This window comes from Sinocyclocheilus rhinocerous, unplaced genomic scaffold (assembly GCF_001515625.1).
Source record: "Sinocyclocheilus rhinocerous isolate Xijiao unplaced genomic scaffold, SAMN03320098_v1.1 scaffold576, whole genome shotgun sequence".
In the NCBI taxonomy this organism is placed as follows: domain Eukaryota; kingdom Metazoa; phylum Chordata; class Actinopteri; order Cypriniformes; family Cyprinidae; genus Sinocyclocheilus; species Sinocyclocheilus rhinocerous.
Window position 1 is genome coordinate 710,008 of NW_015662167.1, and position 25,481 is coordinate 735,488.

Genomic DNA, 25,481 nt, shown 5'->3' on the forward strand with positions numbered 1-25,481 from the left:
TTTTTTTTTTTGTAGACTCTATGTTAGGGCCTTAAGAAATCCGTTTTTATTTTTTCCCAAATTCCATTTTATTTTTTCCAAATTCTGTTTTAATTTTCTAGATTGCATTTTTTGTTTTAATTTTTCTCTGTTTTAAATGTTTAATTAAATTGTATTCATCAAAAAGCATGTCTAATTAATTATATTAATATAATTAATATATAATTAATATAAACAATATTAAACTATTTATCAAAAGTTCAACAAAAATTACATTTTAAGGCCCTATGAAATGTTTTTTTTTTCTCAAATTCAGTTTTATTTTTACCAAGTTCTGCAGGGCTCGCAAAATGTCAAAATCCCTGGTAGCCCTTCGGGCAGGTACTCTTCAGATTTTGGTAGCCCGGAAATGTATTTAACTAGCCCAAATAAAAAAATACTTTTTTTTTTTAAATAGAGAAAATCAGATAGGAGTTTAAATGTCAATCAAAAATATTTTCAATACACAAATATCAACAAATATGAAGGAAGGAATTTTATTTCACTATTTAAGAGCTGCACAAGTAAAGTTAACACAGTATGAGTGGGGTTGGAGAATGTCTGTGGTAACATACAGTACTGAGCCATACAATTACATGATTTACAGTTCAGATACAGGTTTTCACAAAAACAAAAATCTTATACAACAGCATAGCCTTTAGACCTTTTTTATGAAAAGGGATAAATCAAGCATATAAATTATGTCAGTTTAAAACGTTTAAATATTACTGTATTAATTGTTTAGATTTTTAGAAGGCACATTAACTTCTTTCTTATTTACAACTCTATGTGTTTGCTGCGTAAAAACATGAGTTGATATTTGCATTGATCTGACCAGAATCACAAAGAAAGGCTTATTGGAAATGCAAATTCATTCTCTGCCACGAGGTGGCGCTTTAGGAGCACTAAAATATTGCGGTTTCCCCGGTAACGGCTGTACACAAAGCACCTCCGCCTCATAACACTGCTTTATCAGGAATTATAGGCAAAATGAAAGTAAAATGCCAAAGACACGTTTCTGAGGACAGTCGGTTCCCTTCAGATACATTCAAATAAAGACATCCGCGCCACGTTTTGACTTGAAACATGCAGCGCTCATATTTATTCAATGACATCATTGCCTTTTGAAGTTTAATCCAGCCATATCGCGACTCTTGTCTTTCCGTCCCCAAGACCTCTTGAAATTATAATTAAGACATTTCTTATACCATTTAACATATTTAAAACTTTTTATGGCCTTAAGTTTGATACAACTCACTTTATGAGTTTTTAAGGACCCGCGGGAGATCTGCATTTAAGATAGCCCGTTGGGCAGAGTGGTGATACATTTTGGTAGCCCGACTGGAAAAAGCATTAGCCCCGGGATGTCGGGCTAGCGATTTTGCGAGCCCTGTTCTGTTTTCCTTTAATTTTCTAGATTCCATTTTAATAGTGTCATTAAATATTAATAATCGAAAACATCTCTAATTAACTGATTTTAGTGGAAAAATGCTAATTTATTGTTATTTTATTTATTTATTTATTTCCAGAAATACTGTGTTGTGTATTTAATTTTTTTTGCTAAAAAAAACTTCCTGGTAAATATTCCTTTAAAATTATGTTTTAATAATAATTGTATTAGTAGTAGTAGTACAATCATTACATTAAGTAATATTTCGGTCACAGTTTCTTCAAGTTAAACTGAACTTTTATTTTGATGGGTTCCTGTGAAGACCTGTGAAGTTTTCTGTTTGTATATGCTATGATGATAGTTTTACTCAAAAGAAACAGTAAAATGCTCATGAAGTGACTCTCAGAGCAGTTGTAGAGATTATGTTTATGTGTTCATATATTGAGGCAGCAGAGTCTAAAAACACTGCAAGCATGGACATGCAGGACTCATATTTAAATGGTATTTTTGCGGCTTAATATTCACTGACACTAGTCCATATCGCATTTTGATTTAAGTGTACTGACCTACTTTTGATTTATTCATCCAAAATTTGGCAAATTCTGTGACATTACACATTATACAGTCAATTCTGTTTTATAACTGGATTCCGAGATTCCGAGATGGATACCGTTCGTGTTTTCCGCATCGCTGAAATCATAGGGCCCCTACCTCTATGTGGTTGCTAGGGTGATCTGAGTGTTTTTGAGTATTTTGCAATGCAGTTGGTAGAGTGTTCTGTGGGTTACTAAGTGGTTTCTAGAGTGTTTTTAGTGTTTTTAAGCATGTTTAAATTCATTTTCTAGGGTGCACTGCAGTGTTGCTGTTCTTTTACTTTGTAGTTGGAAGAGTGGTTTACTAGGTGGTTGCTAGGATGTTCTGAGGGTTTTCAGTGTTTTAGTTCAGTATACAGTTAGTAGGGTGTTACTAGGAGGTTGCAAGGGTGTGCTTAGGATTTATGAGCATGTTGCTACGCATGGATTGCTACAGTAGGTGGTTGATATAATGTTCTAGGTGGTTTATATATAGTTGGTCACTGTTTCTGAGCATGTTGCTTTGCAGTTACTACAGTGTTCCGGATAGGTTGCTTGTTGGCTGAATATTTTGGCCATTAGGAATGACTTGAGTCCTGCTCTCAGTATAAGGCTATGTTCACACTGTCAGTTTTTGGGACTGACAATCACATTTACTTATAGGTGTAAGTCTCGAAATGTCACGTTCACATAGTAACTTACAGTAGCATCTCGAATATCGTCTGTATGAATGTGTAATGGTACTTAAGCCCGTATTCCTTACCAATAACCATAAATGACTGTACTGTGTTTGAACGTAACCATATTAAGGACTCAAATACAGGGCTGACAACTATATTCTGATGCTGTGTATATGTGGCCTAAATCTATGGGATTATTCCACCCATTTTATTGTCTACCAGGAAAAAAAGGGAAAGCACACCTCTCCTAAGCAAGCCATATGATATATCATACATGTTCATAGCACAAATGGTGTTAGGTCAAATATGAACCTTGTGTTCAGGACATTTCAGAATTGTGCAACTGGGAAATGTAATGGTCACAGACAAGCTGTCCCCAAGTCGCACATCTCTAGCATGTCTTGAGCATGCTCACATCCACACAGTGTATTATGTCAAGTCAGACAAGGCCTTGTAGTCCCTTTGTTTGACAGAGGTCAAGCTCCTGTGTCTCAGAGGTCAAGATTACACAGCTCCTGTCCAGTAGGCTACTCAGTAATCTCGTCTGTCTTCAGGGCCACAGATTTTGATGTGAAGTGTAATGCCTCATGTTATCCACCTTATTTTTCCCATAAGAGTGGGCACGGCCATTTGTAATGTAAAATTTTATGTGTCTGGCTTCTGGTGTCATTCACTTCCAGCTATTTTTAGCTGTACAAAACAGCTCGTTTTGCTGTTTGATATTGCAAACTGGTGTCTTACCATATTATTTTAACGTATTATCTTTATTATGAACAGACTGGTTTGTAGTACAAACAGTTTTACCATTTACTGCACTTTGTTATTCTTCTCATTATTTCCCTACAGCGGCTAATGAACCGGAAGTCTCGCACATTCACAGAAAACGGTTTACTTTGAAAAATAGGGTGGATATTAAAGCCTCTCATGTCTGCAGGTAGAGGACAGAAAACTGAAAGAGAGAGTTAATAAGTTTTCCTTCTATGTGACTTTCTCTATTAAAAACAGGCTGTATGTAGGTGCAAGCTAAAATTAGAGCAATAATAATAAATGAATACTGGTGAATCAACACATGTCTGGAAATGATCATAAAACCCGTTTTTTTTTTTTTTTTGTCTTTACAGGTCTTAGACGTCTCTGCCATCATCAACCTTGAAATTGGCCAAATTTCCAACCATTTTGTGTAAGTACATATTATATACTTATCTTGATTGCCCTGCAGCTGTCATATTTTAATTTTATTTTGATTGTAGAATAATCAGTCAGGTATTCCAGAGAGTAATGTTATAAGCTAATTCATTACAATATTTATTATATTTTATTTTTTATTTATTTTATTTTATTAATCAACCACCATTTAACATTCATTGGTCACTATACAGAAACATCTAACCACTGAATGCTGTGATTGACCAGTCATAATCAATTCTAGAAAGCCGTTTTATAATATATTATCTACTACATTCATTCATTTAAATGTTGGATACATTTTTTGGTATCAGATGGCCTTCTTATGTCTCTGTGAACGATATATGTTATCATATATAAATACTTACTCTAGTGTCAACACTGTCTGTGGGACATTATGGAAAATCTCTCTCATGCCCTCAGGTAAAACAAGTGTAATGTTTTTCAAGTCTATTGAAAATGGAGTGTTAAAACATGCATATGGTGTGTGTAAGTGACAGCTGTAGGGGGCATCTAGTCCAGCATCCTCAGAATCTGTCTCAGTGAAGAACAGTGCTGAAGGGGGTCCGAGGAGGAGTGAGTTGGGCGTCTGGGGCAGAGAGGCACGGCTCCACTGAGGGTAATTGGCTGTGATGGCCATGTGAGTATTTATAGAGTGTGAGTATGGGTTGTGTGTGTGTGTGTGTGTGTGTTTGGATGAGAAGACTGCCTGGGGCTGTACTACCATCAGCACACTAGGGACATGGAGAGAGAGACAGAGGGATGAAACCCCAGACTGTTAGACCTTCAACCTACAGTGGCACCAAGGACATTTGACCTCACAATGCCATTTAGTTCTATTTATTTATTTATTTTAGAGCTATGCATCAAGTTGTTTTAATGGTCATTTAGGTGGCATTTACACTGAAAGGCTTGGATGTGATGTAGATGTACACATAAAATTTTCGTTTTTTGTTCTGGGAAAAATTTGTGTGTGTGTGTGTGTCTATACACACACACACACACACACACACACACATATAATGTATATATTTCTGTACAATATATATGGGTATTACAAATACATTGATTCTCCAGAGTCCATTCTCTTATTCAGAATACTAGATGTCTTTGTAAAATTTTACTGCACCCATTAAGTGTATCAAAATTATTTCAAAATGTGTCACTTTTGTCACAGAATAAGGTCTTCCAGTGGGTGCTGCTGTCATCATGCATTAATAAGCTGTGTTAGCGGTGACCATTAACAACTGAAGAGTGTGACACTATGCCCACTCACCTGCTCTGATGGAGCTCAAGTGGGTTTCAGAATTATTATGTTGTAAATGACTGTTTTAGTTGCACGCTGAAGCCCACCTTACTCCCTTCAGCCCAGATCTAACAAGCTATTTGGGTAAAAACAGAAGGTTTCTGTTTTTCTGCAGTAATTTTTTTCTGGTTGTTGATGAAAGGATACTATCTTGAAAGGATACTAACTTGAAATATGGATGCATCTAGACATCCATGCAAATAAGAGCACACAGGCTGTTTAATTATATGGCATTAATGAATCCCAGAATGCAGTTGATGAGCTGGTGTTAACATAATTAAATGTGAAGTCTAATTTGAAAATAATTTAACTAAGGGCTGGAGTTAAATAGGGACTAGCTGTGATTGGAAGATGCTTTTTCTGAAGTGCGTACCAAGGTCCAAAATTAACTTCCCCATGCAATAGCAGGTACATTTAAATCCATAAATATTTCTTATTGGCCATGAAAATCTTTTTACTAATTTCCTTTGTTCCCCTAAATATATATGATTTTCTAACTGTCCTTTCCTTCCATAACAAATACCACAGACTTTAATATCACACACCAAAAAGACTCAACGTGATTTGTTCCATGTTTCTTTAGCTTAATGTATCACCGCCTCTATTACAGACTTAATATTTATAAGCTTATATATATTATCTAATATTATATATTTTCAATTTTAATTTTAGTTGAAGTATTAGTAATTTTGTTGTAAAATTGTTGTATGCTTTTGTCGTTTTTTATTACTTTTTAAAGAATATTTTTATGTAGCTTTTCATTTAATGTTTCTGCAACTGCAAAACATAAATATTAATTTATAATTTGACAATTACCTTATTTTTAGGTTAAAGGCACAAATGGCCTTCCATAGCCAACACATTAAAAATGTATGTGTAATATGTAATGTAATATGTTTTTTCTTTTTTTTTTTTGCTTGAGTCAGCGGTCAGCAACCAGTCAATGCTCCTGGTCAATTAATAAGCTATTACTCTTACGTTATTCATATTTTGTATATTATATATTGTAGACACTAATGAATTGTTGCTACTCAGTGAGTGACTAAACCATGGCTTGTCTGGCCTTTGGCAGGAAGCAAACCATATTCAACCTTGTCTAGGATGTGTGCCATGAATCCTGTCTTCACATTGCTGGGGTCACAGAAGGAGACTTTGACACATGCTATTATCCCACATGCTTCTCTGTAATCTCAATATACTACAGCTCACCGAGCACAAAACACTTCATCAGATGTGTCTAAACTTTAGTTCGCTCCTTGGGAATGAACTGAAAAGCCTCAGAATGATGGGGGTTGAGACTGGCAATGCAGTTGGTTTCCTCGAGTCTTTTTCAGTATTTGGGTTAGATCCTTACTGTACTGACATTCAACATATTGTGAGTTTCTCAGACAGCTGAGCCTGCCAGAGAACTCCTGCCGGAGGAGTTTCATCCTAGAGGCATGCATGCTATATAAATGTGTGGATTTGCTTGTACGCATATGTATCAGACTTATTATGGCAAGTTTTTACCATGACACCAAAGTGGTAAAAGAATTTAACAGGATCCTGTAATTGTGCTTATGGGATTCCTGGCAGCCTAAAGAGATGTTGGCTCTTTGAAAGAGTTTGAATAAGAAATAAAAGGATGCCGGGGTCCCTGGGCTGACAGTGACCTCTCTGGCAGATTGTTTCTGGCTTAAGCCCATCTTCTCTCCAGGCCTCAGACGGTCTCTCTCTCTCTAACCACCTGGACTCTGTTATGACGAGTATGATGGTCAGGTTGAAGGGCGTTTTTGATATGAGTTCACTGCATCTCTCTTGTTTTTTGTGTACTCTCCTCCTTTGTGTCTTTACATTCACATACAGTAAGTGTTGAATAACTATTTACTTAACTGCGTTTTTAAATAATGCTCTAGTAGTTCAGCGGTTTTCAATACAGAGTAGTTTTTCCTATAATAATCTGCTTTATCCGACAAGTAGCAGGGTAGCTACTTGTTAAATTGCTTTTTGTCATATTCATATAGCAAGCATTATATAGCAAGTTTTTTTATTATTATTATAATAACTTCATTAAGTAATATATTCAGTGCATTGCTTTTTCACCTCAGATCTGTTATTGGGTTTTCAAGCTTTATCGGTGGTATTTAGTGTACATTTATGTTCAGATGCTGTTAAATGCTTTGAATTGTTGTTGTGTCAGAACATACTATTCTGAATGGAGCTAAATACTATGTTTATTGTTGTATATGTCAATAGTTGTAATGCAGTTAGCTACCTTTTTAGTAGAGTAGGTTGTTGCTAACATGACTATAGTTAAAAAAGATAAGGTGAGGTCACATTTGCTGTTGCTTGTTGGAAGTTGGCGGAATATACCTAAAATGCCAAAAACAGCACTGTTACATGAATCACGTAAATTGTAACCTTTACCGTATTTTCAAATATTTTTATCAGAAAACAGTTGTCAAATATTAAATGTTTAGCTAGGTCTTACCTTGCTCTCTTTTACAGCTAAAACTGGAGCTTTGTGTTGTAATTCATGGTTGGCTTTTGTGAACAGTAAAGCCCGCCTTCTTTGATTTGATTGGCTGCCCCAGTCATTTTGACATCGACAAGTAAAGCCACACCTTGTTGTCCAGCATATTTCATGTTACAATCAGTTTTAGCCCTTCTTGACTGAATGATATGAAGAGGTGAAGTGTTGTCTTCCCCTAGGGAAGATGAGGTACTTTAAACCCATGCAGCAGATGGTTTGTGTGCGGATATTTGATAATGATCACATCAGTGTGAGAATTTCTCACTTGATCCAACTCTCATTTTTCCATCTGTTTAGTACATTTCACACTGACAGAGAACATACAGTTTGTAATATCTGATTAATCGAACAACAAACCACAAGAGCAGAATGCTGGAAAACCATAATTTTAGACTCATTGTGTTCAGTAGAGCGGAGAGAGCAAGGCTCCAACCAATGATTCTAAAATTTTAATTTTTCCATATAATAAAGGATCCTTCTACCCGGACCACCTGAGGCATGTGAATTACAGTGCCACGGCTGCTCATTTACATAATGACTCCAAGATCAACTATTCCAACTAGATGGTATCTGCAGGGAAGCGTTTGTCACTAACCTCCAGTCAGAGACTGTCAGTTTTATGAAAGCAGGATTTGACAGATGTACCAGAGGAGTTAACGTCTGCTTTCAGACCTCAGTGGTTTGTATAACAGCCCTGTCCTTCATTTTGGGGTTTGGTGCCCTGTCAAGGGAGCAGATTGATCAGCAAGAGTCCTTTTCTTCCAGGTTTGGAGGTTTGCATGGTGTTGTGTGGTGATGCGCTGATGCCGCATTCATCTGTAAGAGGACCATTGGCTCCAGGGAATGCTAGTGCCAACTGCAAATGTAGGCCAGCTAAAAAACCTCCACGCATGCACAGCCCACGCCTGCATTACTCGTGAACATAGCAGGCACTAGTACATGCTCAAAATTGTGTATTTTAGCATTAAAGAGTCTCCCTGCAAATTGTGGATGAATAGGACTCTATGAGGAGTGCTTTTTGGAAGGGCAGTGCCGCCTCCTAAATGTCACAGTAATGTTAAGTAAGTTCCTTAATAAGCATTTTTCTTTTCACAGGTCATACAGCGCATCTAAAAGTGTGCAAGTAAATCAGTAGGGACCTGGGACGGGAGGGGTCAGCCAATTGGAGGAGAGAGATGTGGACGCAGGAGCGGTGGGCGGCACTGGCAGTGTTGTCAATAATCTTGCTGCTGTTAAAGGTGGCGGCTCCAATCGAAGTCCCACTGGACCGTAAGTTATCATTGAAATTCTAAATTGTAATGTCATGTTATATTAATGAAATTTAAATATTGCAAATAAAATTATATATGTATGTATGTATGTATGTGTATATATATATATATATATATATATAAATTCAAAAATATTATTAAAATATAAAATTTCATATATATATATATATTTTCATTCGTGTTGAAAGGAAAACGTCTTTTTATAGTATATACAAGGGGACAGAGAATTACAATCCCATCCCCCATCACACAGACACACACACATATTCAGACCTCCATAGTGTGCCACTTCAACTCGCAATATAAATGATATACTCTGCACTAATGCGTGTTTTTGATGAGGTTTTTTTAAACCACTCTTTGAGGCTGTAATGGGGTTATTGTTCTGCCTTTTTGCATTAAATCATAGGCGTGATATCAATATACAACTTTGACATATATTTTCATGTGAGTATGAAGTTTTCAAACAAGCTTTCATAAACAGGCATCAGTGCTGTGCCAAAATAATTTATTAAAGGGGTCATATGATGCGATTTCAAGTTTTCCTTTCTCTTTGGAGTGTTACAAGCTCTTGGTGCATAAAGAAGATCTGTAAAGTTGCAAAGACTAAAGTCTCAAATCCAAAGAGATATTCTTTATAAAAGTAAGTAGTCAGCCACGCCTACCTAAAACGGCTCGTTCTAACACGCCCCCACACTGTAAACCCGAACAGTACTACTAACTTATAAAGATTAAGAACACTGCAATTAAAGTCTGTTAAATCGTTGATGCAACTTATATTCTGTTACACCAAATACACAAAATAATGATCTTTAAAATAGCATCATATGACCCCTTTAAAATATAACCTCAGTAGTTTCATAATCACACAGTCAATAATTCCACTTTAGACCGATTAGTCAGCTAAGCAAATTTGAAAATATGTAGTTTTGCACATTCCTACTGTCCTGCTATAAGCTGCGCTCTATATTATGGTCTTACTATTTATACAGCGTAATAAATGAGGAAAATCCATTCTATCTGAACTGCATCTTAAACAAAGAAACCAATAAATCCACTCCGCCTTCTGCTGTCTTACTGTATTTGTTTTACTCCTCCATTTTTTTTCAGTTTCCTTCTAATAATAGCCATCCAGGTTTGGCTTACACTCTTATGAAAAATGATTTGAAAGCTCATACAGAGCAAGACACCCCAGCGGCGCTCAGTGCTCACCAGCTTCAACAATAGAGAGATTCAGCCTGACCAGAGGCTGTCAGCACCTCCCCAGCTCCCCTTCTCCGACTGTATTCCCAAGACACCATCATTCGCTTTTCCTTTCTCTTTTTTCTCATTTTCCCTTATTTTCGCATTCCGTCTCTCCCCCCTTTTTCTCCAGCTTTCATTATAGGCCCGTCTGTGTGAATCTCTGTTGATCTGTGTAGATAGAGAAGACTGGAGCACTGATCCTGGTCCTGAGCACTTCATAATACCCCTCTGACCTCTTGACCTCTCTGAATGTATTCAGCAGCAGGGGCTACTGGGAAATGACAAGCATCTGATCACACTATTAGCGACTGTGTTGTGTCTTCTTTTGTATGCTTATACTCCATATTACACGCACCATCAAAAGCATTTTAAAGACCAAGGACCCCTGTTTGGATAGAGAGACAGAGCAGTTACATACATATAGTATAAAATTGAGTTTATTATAACAGATTAATGATGTATTTACTTTATGTTTAAAATACAGTACATATACACTACAGTTCAAATGTTTGGGGTCAGTAAAAGTATTTAATCTTTTTGAAAGTCACAAAGCCTGCATTTATTTATTATTATGATCAAAAATGCAGTAAAACAGTAACATTGTGAAATATTTGTACAATTTAGTATGTTGTTTTAATATATTTTAATTTTTTTAATATGATTTAATGATTTGATGTCAAAGCTGAATTATACAGAAAAATACCTGTAATGTTATGAAATATTATTGCAATTTAAGCTGAATTTTTAGCATCATTACTCCAGTCTTCAGTCACATGATCCTTCAGAAATTATTTTAATAGGCTGATTCATTATCAATATTGGAAACAGTTTTTGCTGCTTAATATTTTTTGGAACACGTGATACTTTTTTCAGGATTCTTTGATGAATAAAAATAAAAAAAGAACAGCATTTATTTAAAAAGAACTTTTGTAATATACACTACCGTTCAAATTTTGGGGGTCTTTTTTTTTTTTTTTTGGAAAGAATTTTTTTTTTCCAGCAAGGATATGTTAAATGAATAAAACATGATGGTAAAGACTTATATTGTTAGAAAATATTTCTATTTTGAATAAATGCTGTTCTTTTTAACTTTTTATTAATCAAAAACTTCTGAAAAAAGTATCACATGTTCCATAAAAATATTAAGCAGCAAAAACTGTTTCCAACACTGATAATAAATCTGCATATTGTTAATCAATCAGAATGATTTCTGAAGCATCATGTGACACTGAAGACTGGAGTAATGGATGATGAAAATTCAGCTTTGCATCACATTAAATAAATTATATTTTACAGTATATTAAAATAGAAAACCATTATTGTAAATTGTAATAATATTTCACAATATTACTGGTTTTTTTTGTTGTATTTTTGATAAAATAAATGCATCCTTGATGAGCAGAAGAAACGTCTTTAAAAAACATTAAAAATCTTACTGATCCCAAACTTTTCAACGGCAGTGTGTGTGTATGTATGTATGTATGTGTGTATAGGTATATTTGAACAGTATATTCTGTATGTAGGTGGGACAATTAAACATTTACAATAACTTAACTTTAGATCTGGTTTAAGCTAATATGAACAAATGTCATAATGTACATACAATAATCGTCATACCCCCTGCAGAAGACCCTTGATCTAAAAGATGAATTGAACTAGAAATGTGACTCTTAGCATCTCTCCATTATCTCCCTAATGATCCTTCACTCCCAATATCACCCCCTCCCCAAATGTGATTTCTATTGACGAGGGTTGTCATCGGCTCCCAGCTGACCTTACACATGCGCTCATACACACACTAACACATATGTTGCTCATGACGTCCCATCCCCGTGTGACCTTGCTTATGTGCTATGATTGATGTCAGATGATGAATGGCACAGAGCCAGAGATGCACCTGTCACTATCCGATGAAAAGCACAACAGACACATGGGTGCTTTCTACTATAACTTGAATATGAAGGTCATATTCCTTTAATTAGCAAAGCACAATCACAAAAGCCATTTTTGACTCTTCTGAGAACATACATCACATTGATTGCGGTTATTATCGAATGTGAGAAACCCCCCGCAAGGCCTGTCACTTTAACAAACTGACAAAGAAAGACAGTCGAAGATTAAATATACTGCCATATGGGGAAGATAAATGCACCGATTATGATTTGCTAATGTGACAGTGATGTATTTTTGATATGTTTTTTTTTTTTCTGTCTTAAAATTTATCTCCCCTCCCCCTTTTTTTGTAATTTTCTCTCTGCTTCATTCATCTGGTGGCCCATTAACAGGTAAGTTTATTTGTTTGGTTGCTATTTTTGGTGTTAATATGTTAAAGTAGACAGTGTTGTGTTTATAATAACTGTAGCAATCATATTTCAGATTTTAGCAGCCATTAACTAAAATATTTTTTGTCTTGTCTTATAACAGTAGTTTAGTAGCAATTTTAATATATTAATGTAAATGTTTTAATTATTGTCATCATAGCCATGTTTCCTCACTCTCTGTTAACTACTCACACAATTGAACTGTTTTTCTCTTCATCCGCCCTTTTGGTGTTAATATGTTAAAGTAGACTTAGTGTTGTGTTTATAATAACTGTAGCAATCATATTTCAGATTTTAGCAGCCATTAACTAAAATAATTTTTGTCTTGTCTTATAACAGTAGTTTAGTAGCAATTTTAATATATTAATGTAAATGTTTTAATTATTGTCATCATAGCCATGTTTCCTCACTCTCTGTTAACTACTCACACAATTGAACTGTTTTTCTCTTCATCCGCCCCTCTTGGAACTAACAGCAAAGATCCAGCAAGAGCGTAAGTGCTTCATTAACACGGATTAACTTGTTCATTAAATCAGCGGCTGGTTTTAATAGAGCTTACAACAAAACTTATCACATCTGAAATCTAAAGAGCAGAGTTATTACTGCATTGATGTTACAATTAGAGCCAATACAGGCCAGAAAATTCACTGAAAAGACCCTCAAATGCAATCTCAAGAGAGCTCACAGAAGTTCACTGTGCTACTCTAGATAAATTATAAAGTCTATCATTTATTAAAGCTGATTAATATTCTAATGTAAGCCCAAGAGCATGTCTTTTTGGCAGGCCATGTCTTTGAAGGGAAGGATTACTTCAGGGGTTTGATAGCCGTGCCAGAATACAATTCTGAGCCAGCTAGAAGTAGAGTAGAGCAGTCAGGAATTTTGTGGCTAAAAAGCCATGAACCAAACCAACCAGCTACAAGGTGAAGCACAGCACTACAAACTTTGATTTAAAGTAAAAAAAAATAGAAATCAGCCAAAAAGACAAAGTTCCCAGACACTGTATTCAACTGCTTTGATTAGAGAAATGCCTACAATCACATGAAGCACTATGAATGACATAATTAATTTAAAACATAAATAAATAAATATATATATAGATATAGATATATATAATAACATTATTGATTATGTATATAGAAAGGCTTCCAGTGTAAAACCTGTGGCTTTGCAGCGACCCCTAAAAGGAGCAGCCTAAAAAGAGAGAGACATTTTATATTCAGAAACAATATATCTTATATTTTTGGCAAAATATGAATCTAGGGAAACTGACATTCGCAGTGCTTCATGGGAGTGGTTGAGCACTAAATCTATTTTGTTGTGATTTGCTTGCCACAATTTTCTGATTGGTGGACATTTCTCTACAGAATCGTGGGTAATGTAGTTTTTCACCAGAAATGCCATTGTTTAACTGTTGTTGCGCAACATTTATATAATTATATAATGGATAGTCCTGGATGCTATTTTAGCTTGCCTGTTAAAATATAAGCAATAGTAGCTATATAGACCTATATTGTGTCCATTGAATGTTGTTTGTAGCTACCTGTACATCCTGCAATCTCTCATACCTTTTTGCCAGGCCCAGACTGAAGGTGCACAATTCTTAGCACTTTTTGCATTTATTTTGGAGGGAAATTGGTTTAAACACAGTAACAAAGGAATGAACGATGCTAAGGACACAACAAACTTATTGCTAGCTGATATAGTCAAATTAGCCTATATATTTAGTAAATAAACACACAAGGAGCAAATAAAATTTATCATGTACATATGCAATTAACAAAGAATAATGTATTTGATGTTTGTCTGTCAATCAAAACTTTGTCTGTCTGTGCTTATTGTGTCTATATTTTTTATGTTACCATGAGAGTGAATTGAACAACCATTTTTCAAGAAATGCAGAGCTTGCATATGTATACATAGCATTGAGTTCAGTGTTCCTTCGCAGTGCTGGTGAGATAAGACTGTCTCTTTGTCCCTCCCTCCACAGTCAAACAGCCCCCCACCATTGTGAAGCAGTCACTAAAGGACTACATTGTGGACCCCAGAGATAACATCATCATTGAATGTGAGGCCAAGGGGACTCCAGTGCCAACGTGAGAATGGATGAAACCTTTTTGTCTTTGTGCCATCTCGTCCTGCTCGTCCTTTTTGTCATCTCTCACCACTTTTACATTTCCAGTTTGTCAGCAACCTCCTACTGTATACGTCCACTTTCACATCACTTCTCTGTCTCTCATTCTTCCCCTTCTGTCGCTGTCTAATTAAACCTGACGTCCATTAGTCTCGGCATGACAAAGACCAGCACATTTTTGTGAGAGTGACACCCAATGCCCCAACCTGACAGTGGCACTGCCAGCTTTGTCCTCCCTCCCTCCCTCTTGTACCCTTCTCATGTCCCTTGTTCTTGTTTGTGAAAAGCAGGTTTGACCAGCTCAACACAGTGTGGCCATTCAGAGTGCCTGTTTTTGTTTGGTGGTCTGTTGGGCTTTACAAAACCTTCCACGCAGGCCAGTCCGCAAAACCATTGTGGTATACTAATACGCTTAGTTTAGTGTTCACGCTCACAGAATATTCAGTAGGTTGGTAGATTGCACTCAACTCAAAGCACGCAATCCTACAAGTTTTTAGTCGCAATAAGAAAGAAGTAGCGACAGATTTTTTTCTTTAAATTCGGACATACATCCAAATTAATCGGATTATTGAGAAAAAAAAAATCAGGATGAGGACTTGGTTTTTTAAAGAGAAAGGACGGGCTTATTAGGACAAAATGATTGGAGTATGGTCCACCATACGTCACCAGAGAGAAGTATGTCATTTCAACGGAAGATCAAAAGTCAACATGCTGATCCCGATGAATTGTTCAAAATAAGATCAGTAACATGCATTTAGAAAATGGATTTCATTGATTTTGAAAATAGCTGAATTTCCATCTCATGCCATCATTGGTTTGGTATTCATGTCTTTGTTGTTATCAGTTTGATGTGTGTGTAAATCCCCTTATTAAAAAGCCCCAACAATGGACCTATTACATAAACAGCATCAAGTTGACTCACGTCCTATTTGTAACTGGTTTGTGCAGGTTTCAGTGGCGGAGGAATGGGAAGTTCTTTAACGTGGGGAAGGACCCGCGGGTGACCATGCGGAGTCGTTCCGGAACACTGGAGATCAGAAGCAGCGGGAAACCGGAAGATTATGAAGGAGAGTACCAGTGCTTCGCCTCCAATGACTTTGGCACGGCGATTTCCAACAAAATCCTACTACGAGTGTCAAGTGAGGGCTGGTTTACTGTAATGTCAAAGAAAGCACAACATACACACAACATGCTAATTGTCTGTAAAGAAATAGTTTACCAAAAATGTAAATTCTTTCATCATTCACTCAACATCATGTTGTTATGCTACCCATATGACTTTCGTTCTTCTGTGGAGATGTGATTTTATCATTAAAACAGATGAAAGTATCATAAAAGTAGTTCATGTGACTTACACTACACTCTTAAAAATAAAGGTGCTTCAAAAGGTTCTTCAAGCGATGCCATAGAAGAACCATTTTTGGTTCCACAAAGAACCATTCAGTCAAAGGTTCTTTAAAGAACCATCTCTTTCTTACCTTTTTATAATCTGAAGAACCTTCTTTTGCCACAAAGAACCTTTTGTGAAACAGAAAGATTCTTCAGATGTTAAAGGTTCTTTAAGGAACCATTTAGACAAAAAGGTTCTTCAATGGCATCGTGAAGCACCTTTATTTTTAAGAGTGTACAGTATATTTTAAGTCTTCTGAAGTCATACGATATTACAAAGGTGTTTTAGTGCCACATAAAAAATAATAGTCACAATATTTTTGAAAATAATGTCAAAATTATGATAATAAAGTCATAGCATTGAGAGATTAAAGTTGTAATATTTTACAAAGTAGTAGCAATACGAGAATAAAGTCATTGCCAAATGACATTAAAGTCGTAATATTTTGAGAATAAAGTTAAACTTAAATCTCACAATTCTATGACTTTATTCTCAATATCTTATTTATTTATTAAAGTAAAATGCATACAGAAAGCATTATAAAAACAACATTATCTCTCATAGATTGAATTGTTATGTTATATTCCCTAATCTGGTAAACTTGTCTCCACTGCTCAGAGTCTCCGCTGTGGCCGAAGGAGGTTCTGGAGCCAGTGGTTGTGCGTGAGGGGGAATCACTCGTCCTGCCCTGCAACCCTCCTCCTGGTCTCCCCCCTCCTGAAACCTTCTGGATGGACAGCTGTGAGTATTGCTCATCACTTCCTGCGATTGATTGCGTCTCATAACCTTAACCCTCTTCTCCATTGCTTTGTCATTTAGTCATCACCTACATGCTCTCTTTTACCTCTCCCTCTCACGTCCCCTTAATTTCTGTCTCTCTCTCAGTCATGCAGTCTGTGTCCTCTGCACAGCAGTGTCAGTTACTGCATTAGAGCTGAGAGAGCAGAAACAAGCATGGCACTGAGACATTTCAAAAGAGCCGGAATCACGCAGCATAGACGCACGCTACAAAGCACTGATCAAACATCTCGACTGTGTTTGTCATCAGTGCAGTCACAAACGGCTCTTTTAAAATGTGTCAGTGATAGTGAGAGGGCTTAAATATGGATCTTAAAGCTTGAATTCCCACTACTTTCATAGTATGTATACATTTCGATGAAGAAGACATTTGAACTTCCTTGAACACTCCCTTCCATGTTCATTGGTCAGAAATGAACACTGTTGTATGAAAAAACATGTTTGGTAAATCATAAAATAGACATAAAATGTAATGATTATGACTTTTTATGTCATATTTTTGACTTTTTAGCATATTTTCAACATTTTGGACTTATAGTTATGACTAGTGACTTTTTATTTGAGAATTTTGCCTTCCATAAATGTTAGGCAACAAACACTTTTATACTGTAGTTATATTCACATAATAAGCCATGTTAAGAGAAAAAGTCAATTAATAATTTCTACGCCAGTTAATAAGTTCACTTTTAATAAATGTTTGGCAACAAACAAATAAATGTTTTGATAGCACCACATTGTTTACACTATGAACTTATGCTGTATTTTATACTGTAGTTTGCATAAGAGAAATGTTTTAATAGGCCAATTAATAAGTTGTTTTAAGCCAATTAGTAAGTTCACTTTTAATACGTTTTTGTAATAATGAACCAGTATTAAAGTTGATAATTATTTGGCATATATTATGACCAATAACCTATAAAGGATGATTAAAATGATTAAAATTCTATACTGTTTTCTAAATATATTAAAAATAAAACACTAAGAACTTAATTGCTTAACATGCTACAACATTGTAAAAATGGATATTCATTCTTCGGATTTGCTAAAGTTTACATTTAACAATGCAATGAAATCATTAGTACTTTTTTCAAATATTAATAATTAGAGATATAATTAAAATAGGGGAAATGAGCATGCACAAGTACTCTAAATATAAATTTTCAACTGATATGATACATTTAAAAATCTCTATTATTTCATTATTAAATCCAGACTCATTGTTGATTAGTGCAGAACATCTTGTCTTCATCTCACACTCTTCCTCACTGCTCCTTCCCTTGAGTGACACATTTACTGATCCTTGTGATGTTTCAGGCCAGAAGATGATAATCATGCTTCTGTGATTCCCACACTCATCTTAAGCATAATTTCTTCTGCTGCCTGTCGGCTATTGCGTGTCAAATTAAGTTGAACAAATTAGTCAGGATTCTCTTTTTTCTCCACAGCCATTATGCCCATAATACAGGACAAGAGGGTGTCAATGGGTTTGAAAGGTGACTTGTTCTTCTCCAATGTTCTGGCTAGAGATGCCAACACTGACTACAGCTGCAATGCTCGCTTCGAGTTCACACACACCATTCAACAGAAGAACCCCTTCACCCTTAAAGTGCTAACAAGTGAGTGGTGATTTCTTCAGGATCACTTGTTATCTTTAATTTGATGTAACTGATACGTTGCTGTGCTGCTGTCCAAGGTACAGTATATGTGAATATTGTGGTAGAAGGTAGTATTGCCGGGGACATTTATCTGTGATAGTTGTCTTTTTGCCCTTTAATTTGTAGGCTCTTCATTGATTACTATCACGGTTTCAATAAGAGCCTTGAAGCACTATCCGTCTTCCATTTTCATCCAAAATTGTTCTCTTCTTCCCAGTTGTAATTGAGTGTATTTGATTTTTTTTTCTGTATTCGTATGTTAATTCAACTGCCATTTATTCACAGAGGAACCTTATAATGACACGTTTCTCAACTCCACTGATCTGTATGGTGGTGAGTTCCACACACAGCTAGCCTTTTATCTGTATGCTTCTGTAAAACAGCACTAACTGAATTAGCGCTGCTGTTTCTAACCACATACAACAGAGGAAATGCAGAGATAGTGTGTCTGTCATATAATATACATTGTAAAGAAAGATGTTCCACATAGTATTTATAGACTGTAGAACTTACCACTTAATGCTTAGGTTACATACAATGATTTTTAATACATCAGTCTAAGCAGTTTTGGGGTCAGCAAGATTCTATCATGGTTTGAAGAAACAGTATTCAAATTTCGATTGTAATTGCTTTAATTATCCTAATCACATTGCTCATTATGGAGATATGGAAATGGTAGTAAGGAGATTAGGCAAGAGGCAAGAGGTGCTCATTAATATTTCAGCAACTTTAATCCAATGATAACCATGTGCAAATCCTCACGGATATGGCCTAAGGGTGGAACTGAGTATATGAAGAAAATAGGTAAAATTCAAACCTTGTGACAAACATATATATATTTAACAAGAAATCAAATGGTTAAAAAAAAATACATATTTTACATAAATCCCTCAAATATTTGTTTCAGAAATGTAAATTATATATTTATTTGTTTACTTGCTTACCATGATGTATAATTACTTAACTGTTTCAATATTGAACATCTTTATTATTTAAATTCTATCTATCTATCTATCTATCTCTCTCTCTCTCTCTCTCTCTCTATTTAATTTATTTATTATTTATTTATTTATTTAGACAGGCAGAGTGATTTGGGGGTTTAATATGACCCAGTCATGTTCTTGATGGCTTTTTGAGATTCACCCAAATATCCATATGACAATATTGTCGGGATCAGGGTTCACTGACAGACATAAGCTTTTTTTTTTTTTTTTAAGTTATCTTGTTTCTTGAATCGTTCATATAGTCTCCACCAGGGCATTGTGGGGTAGCACTGACAGGGAACTGGCACTGCTGTCACCACAGACACACGTGACAGTGGCGTGAAACATGTGTTCCTGGCAGCTTCATAGTCTAATCTCCCAGATGTTGTCCTCCCACTTAATGTCTCCAACAAAGGCTGTTGTCACTCCCTCTCCTAGAGCCCTGCTCGAGATGCTAATAACTGAGAGCTAATCTTACTGCTAGATATACATTACAATAGGGACTAATACTGCCATGCTCATCAAGTCTTCCTCAGGGAGAAGATTGTCTGTGTCTGCACATAACCAGGATTTTATGTCTAACCATCTGTCTGTCATTACAGTTATGATTCTTCTTTCATGCTCATGTTATTTATGTATTTATGTATCTATGCAAAGATTTATTTTACATAAATAACATAAACATAGCATATCAATTTTACAGAAATAACCATTAAAAAAGTTTGAGGTCACTAATATTTTTTTAAGGAACTAATGCTTTTATTCATTAAGGGTGCATCAAATGTGAGAATAAAGACATTTATTAAGTTAGGGCTTATTTTTATTATTAGTATTTCTATTTCAAATAAATGCTATTCTTCTGAATTTTGTATTCATCAAGAATCCTGAAAAAAACAAATTAATCTTGATCATGGTTTTAGCAAAACAACAGTTTTTAACATTGATAATAATAAGAAATGTTTCTTGAGCACCAAATCAGTATTTAGAATGATTTCTGAAGAATCATGTGGCACTGAAGACTGGAGTAAATTAATCTTTGACATCACTGGAATAAATAATATTTTTATTATATAAAAGTAGAAACTGATATTTGAAATTCTAATAACATTTCTAAACTGGTTATATATAACATGTAACCAGTGTTTTTAAGTCTTACCACTGCTAATGTGACTTTTTTTGTGTGTTGTTGTTAAAATAAATAGAGATATTACAAATGAAGTATTACCTTTAGAGATAAAATAAGCTAATTCTGACTTTGTCTCTCACATTTGCGAATGTATGTATGTATGTATATTGTGTGTGTAAATATATATATATAATTTGCAAGTTGGATATAACAATAATCCATAACAGTGCAGTTTTAAGTAGCTCCTCAAACCAGTGTCTCTTTCTGTGCGTTAACAATTTTTTCTTTTTTTGTCCATAGCACGTAATGTACCAGAAACCCAGCCCACCTTTCTGTCTCCAAAGGGCTTGTCCAGCTCCAAGATAGTGCTTCGAGGGGAACAGCTTCTGCTGGAGTGTATAGCAGCTGGAGTGTAAGTGTTATTTAGTTCTATTTATATAATGCTATAGTAATTATTTGTATAGAATTAGCTTTTATTTTTATATTTTCAGTTTTCATTTTAACTTAGTTATACGTTTTAGTATTTTAAATTTGTGCTTTTGTCATTTAATTTATTTCAATTACCGAAAGCTATTTTTAATAGTTTTAGTTAAAATCCCCCTGCAGTCACTAATTGAATCTCCTTAAAAATCATCTTTGATAATCAAAATGACATATTTAAATGTTTGTCCCCATGAAAATAATTTCTTTATGTAATGGCTTGAATGCAACTTTACACCCTTACTTCCGTTAGTATACACAGACTCATGAATATGCTAACTAGTCCTCCACTCAATCGCACAAGCTCAGACCTGCTCCACTTTCACTCAGTTAACTGATAGTAATAATATAATAATAATATGAAAAGCATCGCCCGGCACGTTGACAGGATTGGTTAAATGTTTATGACGGTAGGAAATTGGGCAGTTTCAAACCACGTTTGTCTTTTTGTACGCCACAGTTTCAAGGAGAAAATGCTCAGGATTGGTGTTAATTGATGTATTTGCACATGGTAAACCTAATTTTCACCACAGGGGGTCTTTAACAATAACAACACTGGGGTATACAGCATATTCAGTTACCAAAAGCTCTATATACATCATTTTAAGTATTAGTTATTAGATTTCTCAATTACAATTAAGTGTTGTTCTGTTCTTTTTTGATGTTCTTTTTCATTTGTCCAGCCCATCTCCTAACATTGATTGGATTAAAAAAGGAGCAGACCTCCCATCGAAAAAAGTCAAGATTGAGAACTTCGGTAAAACTTTACGCCTCCTCAATGTGTCTGAGGAGGACTCTGGTGACTACGTCTGCATGGCCAGCAACAAAATAGGCAGCATTCGCCATTCCATTGAAGTCCAGGTCAAAGGTGAGCCATAGAGAAAAGACAGTTGCTGGATCTTGTTCATGAGATATATGCGGTTTCTTTTTCATTTTAAGATTTCTTTATTGCCCTGTACAGCTGCTCCCTATTGGCTAGATAAGCCCACCAATCTGGTGCTTGCCCCTGATGAGAATGGACGATTAGTGTGTCGTGCCAGAGGGAACCCTAAACCCACTATCCAATGGCTTGTGAATGGGGAACCTATTGAAAGTGAGTACTGAAAGCAAGAACTGGTGCTTTTCTGACTTTAACAGTCTGAATCATAACACATTTTTGCATCTGTTTTTTTCTGCTCTTTGTATTACTTCAGGTTCACTGCCAAACCCAAACCGGCAAGTTCTTGGTGACACAATCCTGTTCCATTCAGTCCAGATCGGCAGCAGCGCAGTTCACCAATGTAACGCCTCAAATGAACATGGTTATCTATTGGCCAATGCGTTTGTAAACATCCTGGGTAAGAAACGATGGAGTCAATCATTTAAAAAGTTCAGAGAGGTCACAAGATTGTGATATGTTAATGTTGTTTTCTTCTTAGACATGGCACCACGGATGCTAGGTCCAAAGAACCAGCTGATCAAAGTCATTGAAAACAACAGGACCTTCCTTGACTGCCCTTTCTTTGGCTCACCGTTCCCTTTACTGCGCTGGTGAGCTTACATTTCATTGTTTGAAAAGATAAACTAGGCTAATGTTAAAAAATGTGGGGTCTGTAAGATTTTTTAAATGTTTTCAAAGAAGTCTCATGCTCACCAAGGCTGCATTAATAAAAAAATAAACTAGTAATATTATGAAAAATTATTACAGTTTTAAATATCTGTTTTCCATACATATTTTAAAATGTATTTTATTGCTGCGAAGGCAAAGCTGAATTTTCAGCATCATTACTCCAGTATTCAGTGTCACATGATTCTTCAGAAATCATTCTAATATGCTAAATTTGCTGATCAAGAAACATTTTTTATTATTATCAATGTTGAAAACAGATTTGCTGCTTTATATTTTTGCAGAAACTGACATTTTTCATTGTCTTCACGGTCACTTTTGATTCATTTAATGCATGTTTACTGAACAATATTAATTTCTTTAAAAAAAAAAAATCTTACTGACCACAAACATTTGTGTATTAGAATAAAAATGACATGAATATATTGTACATGTGTGTTCAGGTTCAAGAATGGCCTAGGGAGTGGTCTGGATGGTGGTCAGTACAAGTTGTACCACAACGGTACTTTGGAGATTAAACAAGCCCGGCCAGAAGACCAAGGCACCTACACTTGTGTTGCCAGTAACATTCTGGGCAAGATGGAGAATCAGGTGCGCCTGGAGGTTAAAGGTGAGACCAGAAACATTAATCACTAAATCTCTCTTGTTTTTTTTGTTTTTTTTTGAAGAGAACACATTACATTATTGTTCATGAATGCCTTCATTTACTCTGTGTGTGTGTGTGTGTGTGTTGTGCTGCATTTCAGAGCCCACAAGAATAGTGCGGGCACCTGAACATGTCACACAGGCCAAAGGAACCACGGTTCGCTTTGATTGTCGAGTTAAACATGATCCTTCCCTTCCTGCTACGGTCACATGGCTAAAAGATGACAAGCCTCTAAGCTTTAACTGGATGTAATGTCATATAACAATACATACACAATATAATCATAATTAGATTGTGTGCTATTTTTTACTGTTATATACCAAATTTACTTTTAGCATTACTTCTTCTGAGTTTTACTTCTGAATAAGTTCAAATCTGTGCACTACTGATTTTTTTTTTTTAATAAGTCTCTTTCAGTAAAACAGTAATATTTTGAAATATTAATACAGTTTCAAAGAATTATCTTCTATTTTAAAATGTAGTTAATTCTTTTGATGGCCAAGCTGAATTTTCAGCATCATTACTCCAGTCTTCAGATGATCCTCCAGAAATCATTTTAATATACTGATCTGGTGCTTAATAAACATTTATCATCAACATGAAAACAGATCTGAGGCCTAATATTTTGTAGAAACTGTAAGATTTTTTTTCAGAATTCTTTGATGAATAGAAAGTTCAAAAGAACAGCATTTATTTGTAATAATGTTTTTAACAATCAAAAAGTCCTTACTGTCACTTGCTAAATAAAAGTATACATTTCTTTCAAAAAAAAAAAGCCTTTTGAATGGTAGTGTATGTCCTGTACTTGACGTCTAATTCCTGTATGTTTTAGTGGCCGGTTCAGAAAGGATGATGAGACCTTAACTATTTACAATGTCAATCCAGAAGATGCAGGAACCTACACATGCACTGCCAAAACTGAGATAGATGAGAACTCTGCCTCAGCTCGCCTTACAGTTACAGGTACACACACATTCACATTCATCCTACAATACATTGTCCTCCTTTATGCACCTTTCTCATGTTGCTAATGGCTAGTAACATATTTCATAATAGATATTAAGTGAATATGGACATGTAGGACATAGGGATGTCAATGATTAATCGATGATCGATTAATTGTCGATAAGAGATGCAATCGATTAAAGCTATCATGGTCGATTAAGTCGTTTAATTTTGGGCTGCCTGCGGCTCATGCGCAAAACACGTGCGAGCGGCAGTGAGTGACGGTGACGGTATATAAATGCATCATCATTCACTCATACAAATTAAGCTTTTAATGTGATTTAAACTTTAAAAGTACATTAAAATAGAAACAACACAGTTCTTCAACATGGAATGCAATAGAAATGTAGTAACAGTCATTTCCCCAGATAATTCTTTCATATTTGAAACAATTAGGTGAAGGTTGCAGGGCTGCGGGACACTGCGGGGGAAGGATTCATTCCTACAACTTGTTAATTCGCTCCTACGACTTATTAATTTGTGGCCACTGTCCATGTTTCATTAATTTTGTTCCTTAAATAATCCATGATTTAACTAAAATGAGGGAACAAATTAATACATCGAACGAATTCTTAATTCGTGGCCATGAAATCTTTCACATGTTTACCACAGTAAGAGATGCGAAAACAGTGATAAAAAGTGAAGACAATAAAATAAACCTGCGAAATTAGAGGGCTAGACGGTGAGGATTTAGGAAAAGAAACAATGCCTAAATATGATTGAATTTGTGGAAATTCGTGACCAAGAACAAAGCCACATAAATGTAGGCTATATGGGCTCGAACGGCATCCAAAAGCATGGTCGCGATGTAAGATTTTCCAGCTAACCAAATATTCCTCTAATAAACAAAGCTTTTATACCACACTTGTCATAATCAGAGCTTATAATTTGTAAATAAATAATTACTGGATTCAAAACAGCAATTAAAAGGCGCTGTGACCGAAACTGACTATACGTTTTCCCGGAGCATTCAATGCTGTCACTAAACGGTGATGCCACAACAAAGAGCATCGTTCACAAGTTTCTGCATGGACCTAACTAGCCTAGGGCACAGGTTTTCAAGCCCTGGGACAAAATGGGATGCTTTAAGGAAAACGTATAGCCTACGTAAGTAATAGGCCTAAATAAAAATAATTTGTTTTCATTAAAAAAAAAAAA

At 35.5% G+C, this 25,481-nt stretch overlaps 1 protein-coding gene across 10 annotated transcripts in view; it reads left to right on the forward strand.

Annotated features, from left to right (window-relative positions):
* nfasca (neurofascin homolog (chicken) a) overlaps positions 1-25,481 on the forward strand; it is an 82,381-nt gene that overhangs the window by 32,125 nt on the left and 24,775 nt on the right. For 7 of the 10 annotated variants that reach the window (XM_016537717.1, XM_016537716.1, XM_016537715.1 and 4 more), the window contains 16 exons: positions 3,782-3,840; positions 8,759-8,932; positions 12,976-12,993; positions 14,491-14,596; positions 15,583-15,773; positions 16,643-16,765; positions 18,268-18,438; positions 18,763-18,810; positions 20,887-20,998; positions 21,750-21,934; positions 22,028-22,159; positions 22,260-22,403; positions 22,485-22,596; positions 23,116-23,282; positions 23,419-23,566; positions 24,151-24,281. In XM_016537717.1, the coding sequence (XP_016393203.1) occupies positions 8,839-8,932; positions 12,976-12,993; positions 14,491-14,596; positions 15,583-15,773; positions 16,643-16,765; positions 18,268-18,438; positions 18,763-18,810; positions 20,887-20,998; positions 21,750-21,934; positions 22,028-22,159; positions 22,260-22,403; positions 22,485-22,596; positions 23,116-23,282; positions 23,419-23,566; positions 24,151-24,281 (1,882 nt within the window). In that variant the 5' untranslated portion in view covers positions 3,782-3,840; positions 8,759-8,838. Of the gene's footprint in view, positions 1-3,558; positions 3,595-3,781; positions 3,841-8,758; positions 8,933-12,975; positions 12,994-14,490; positions 14,597-15,582; positions 15,774-16,642; positions 16,766-18,267; positions 18,439-18,762; positions 18,811-20,886; positions 20,999-21,749; positions 21,935-22,027; positions 22,160-22,259; positions 22,404-22,484; positions 22,597-23,115; positions 23,283-23,418; positions 23,567-24,150; positions 24,282-25,481 lie in introns of those variants that run through there. The other 3 variants (XM_016537718.1, XM_016537719.1, XM_016537721.1) reach the window with 3 other exon arrangements.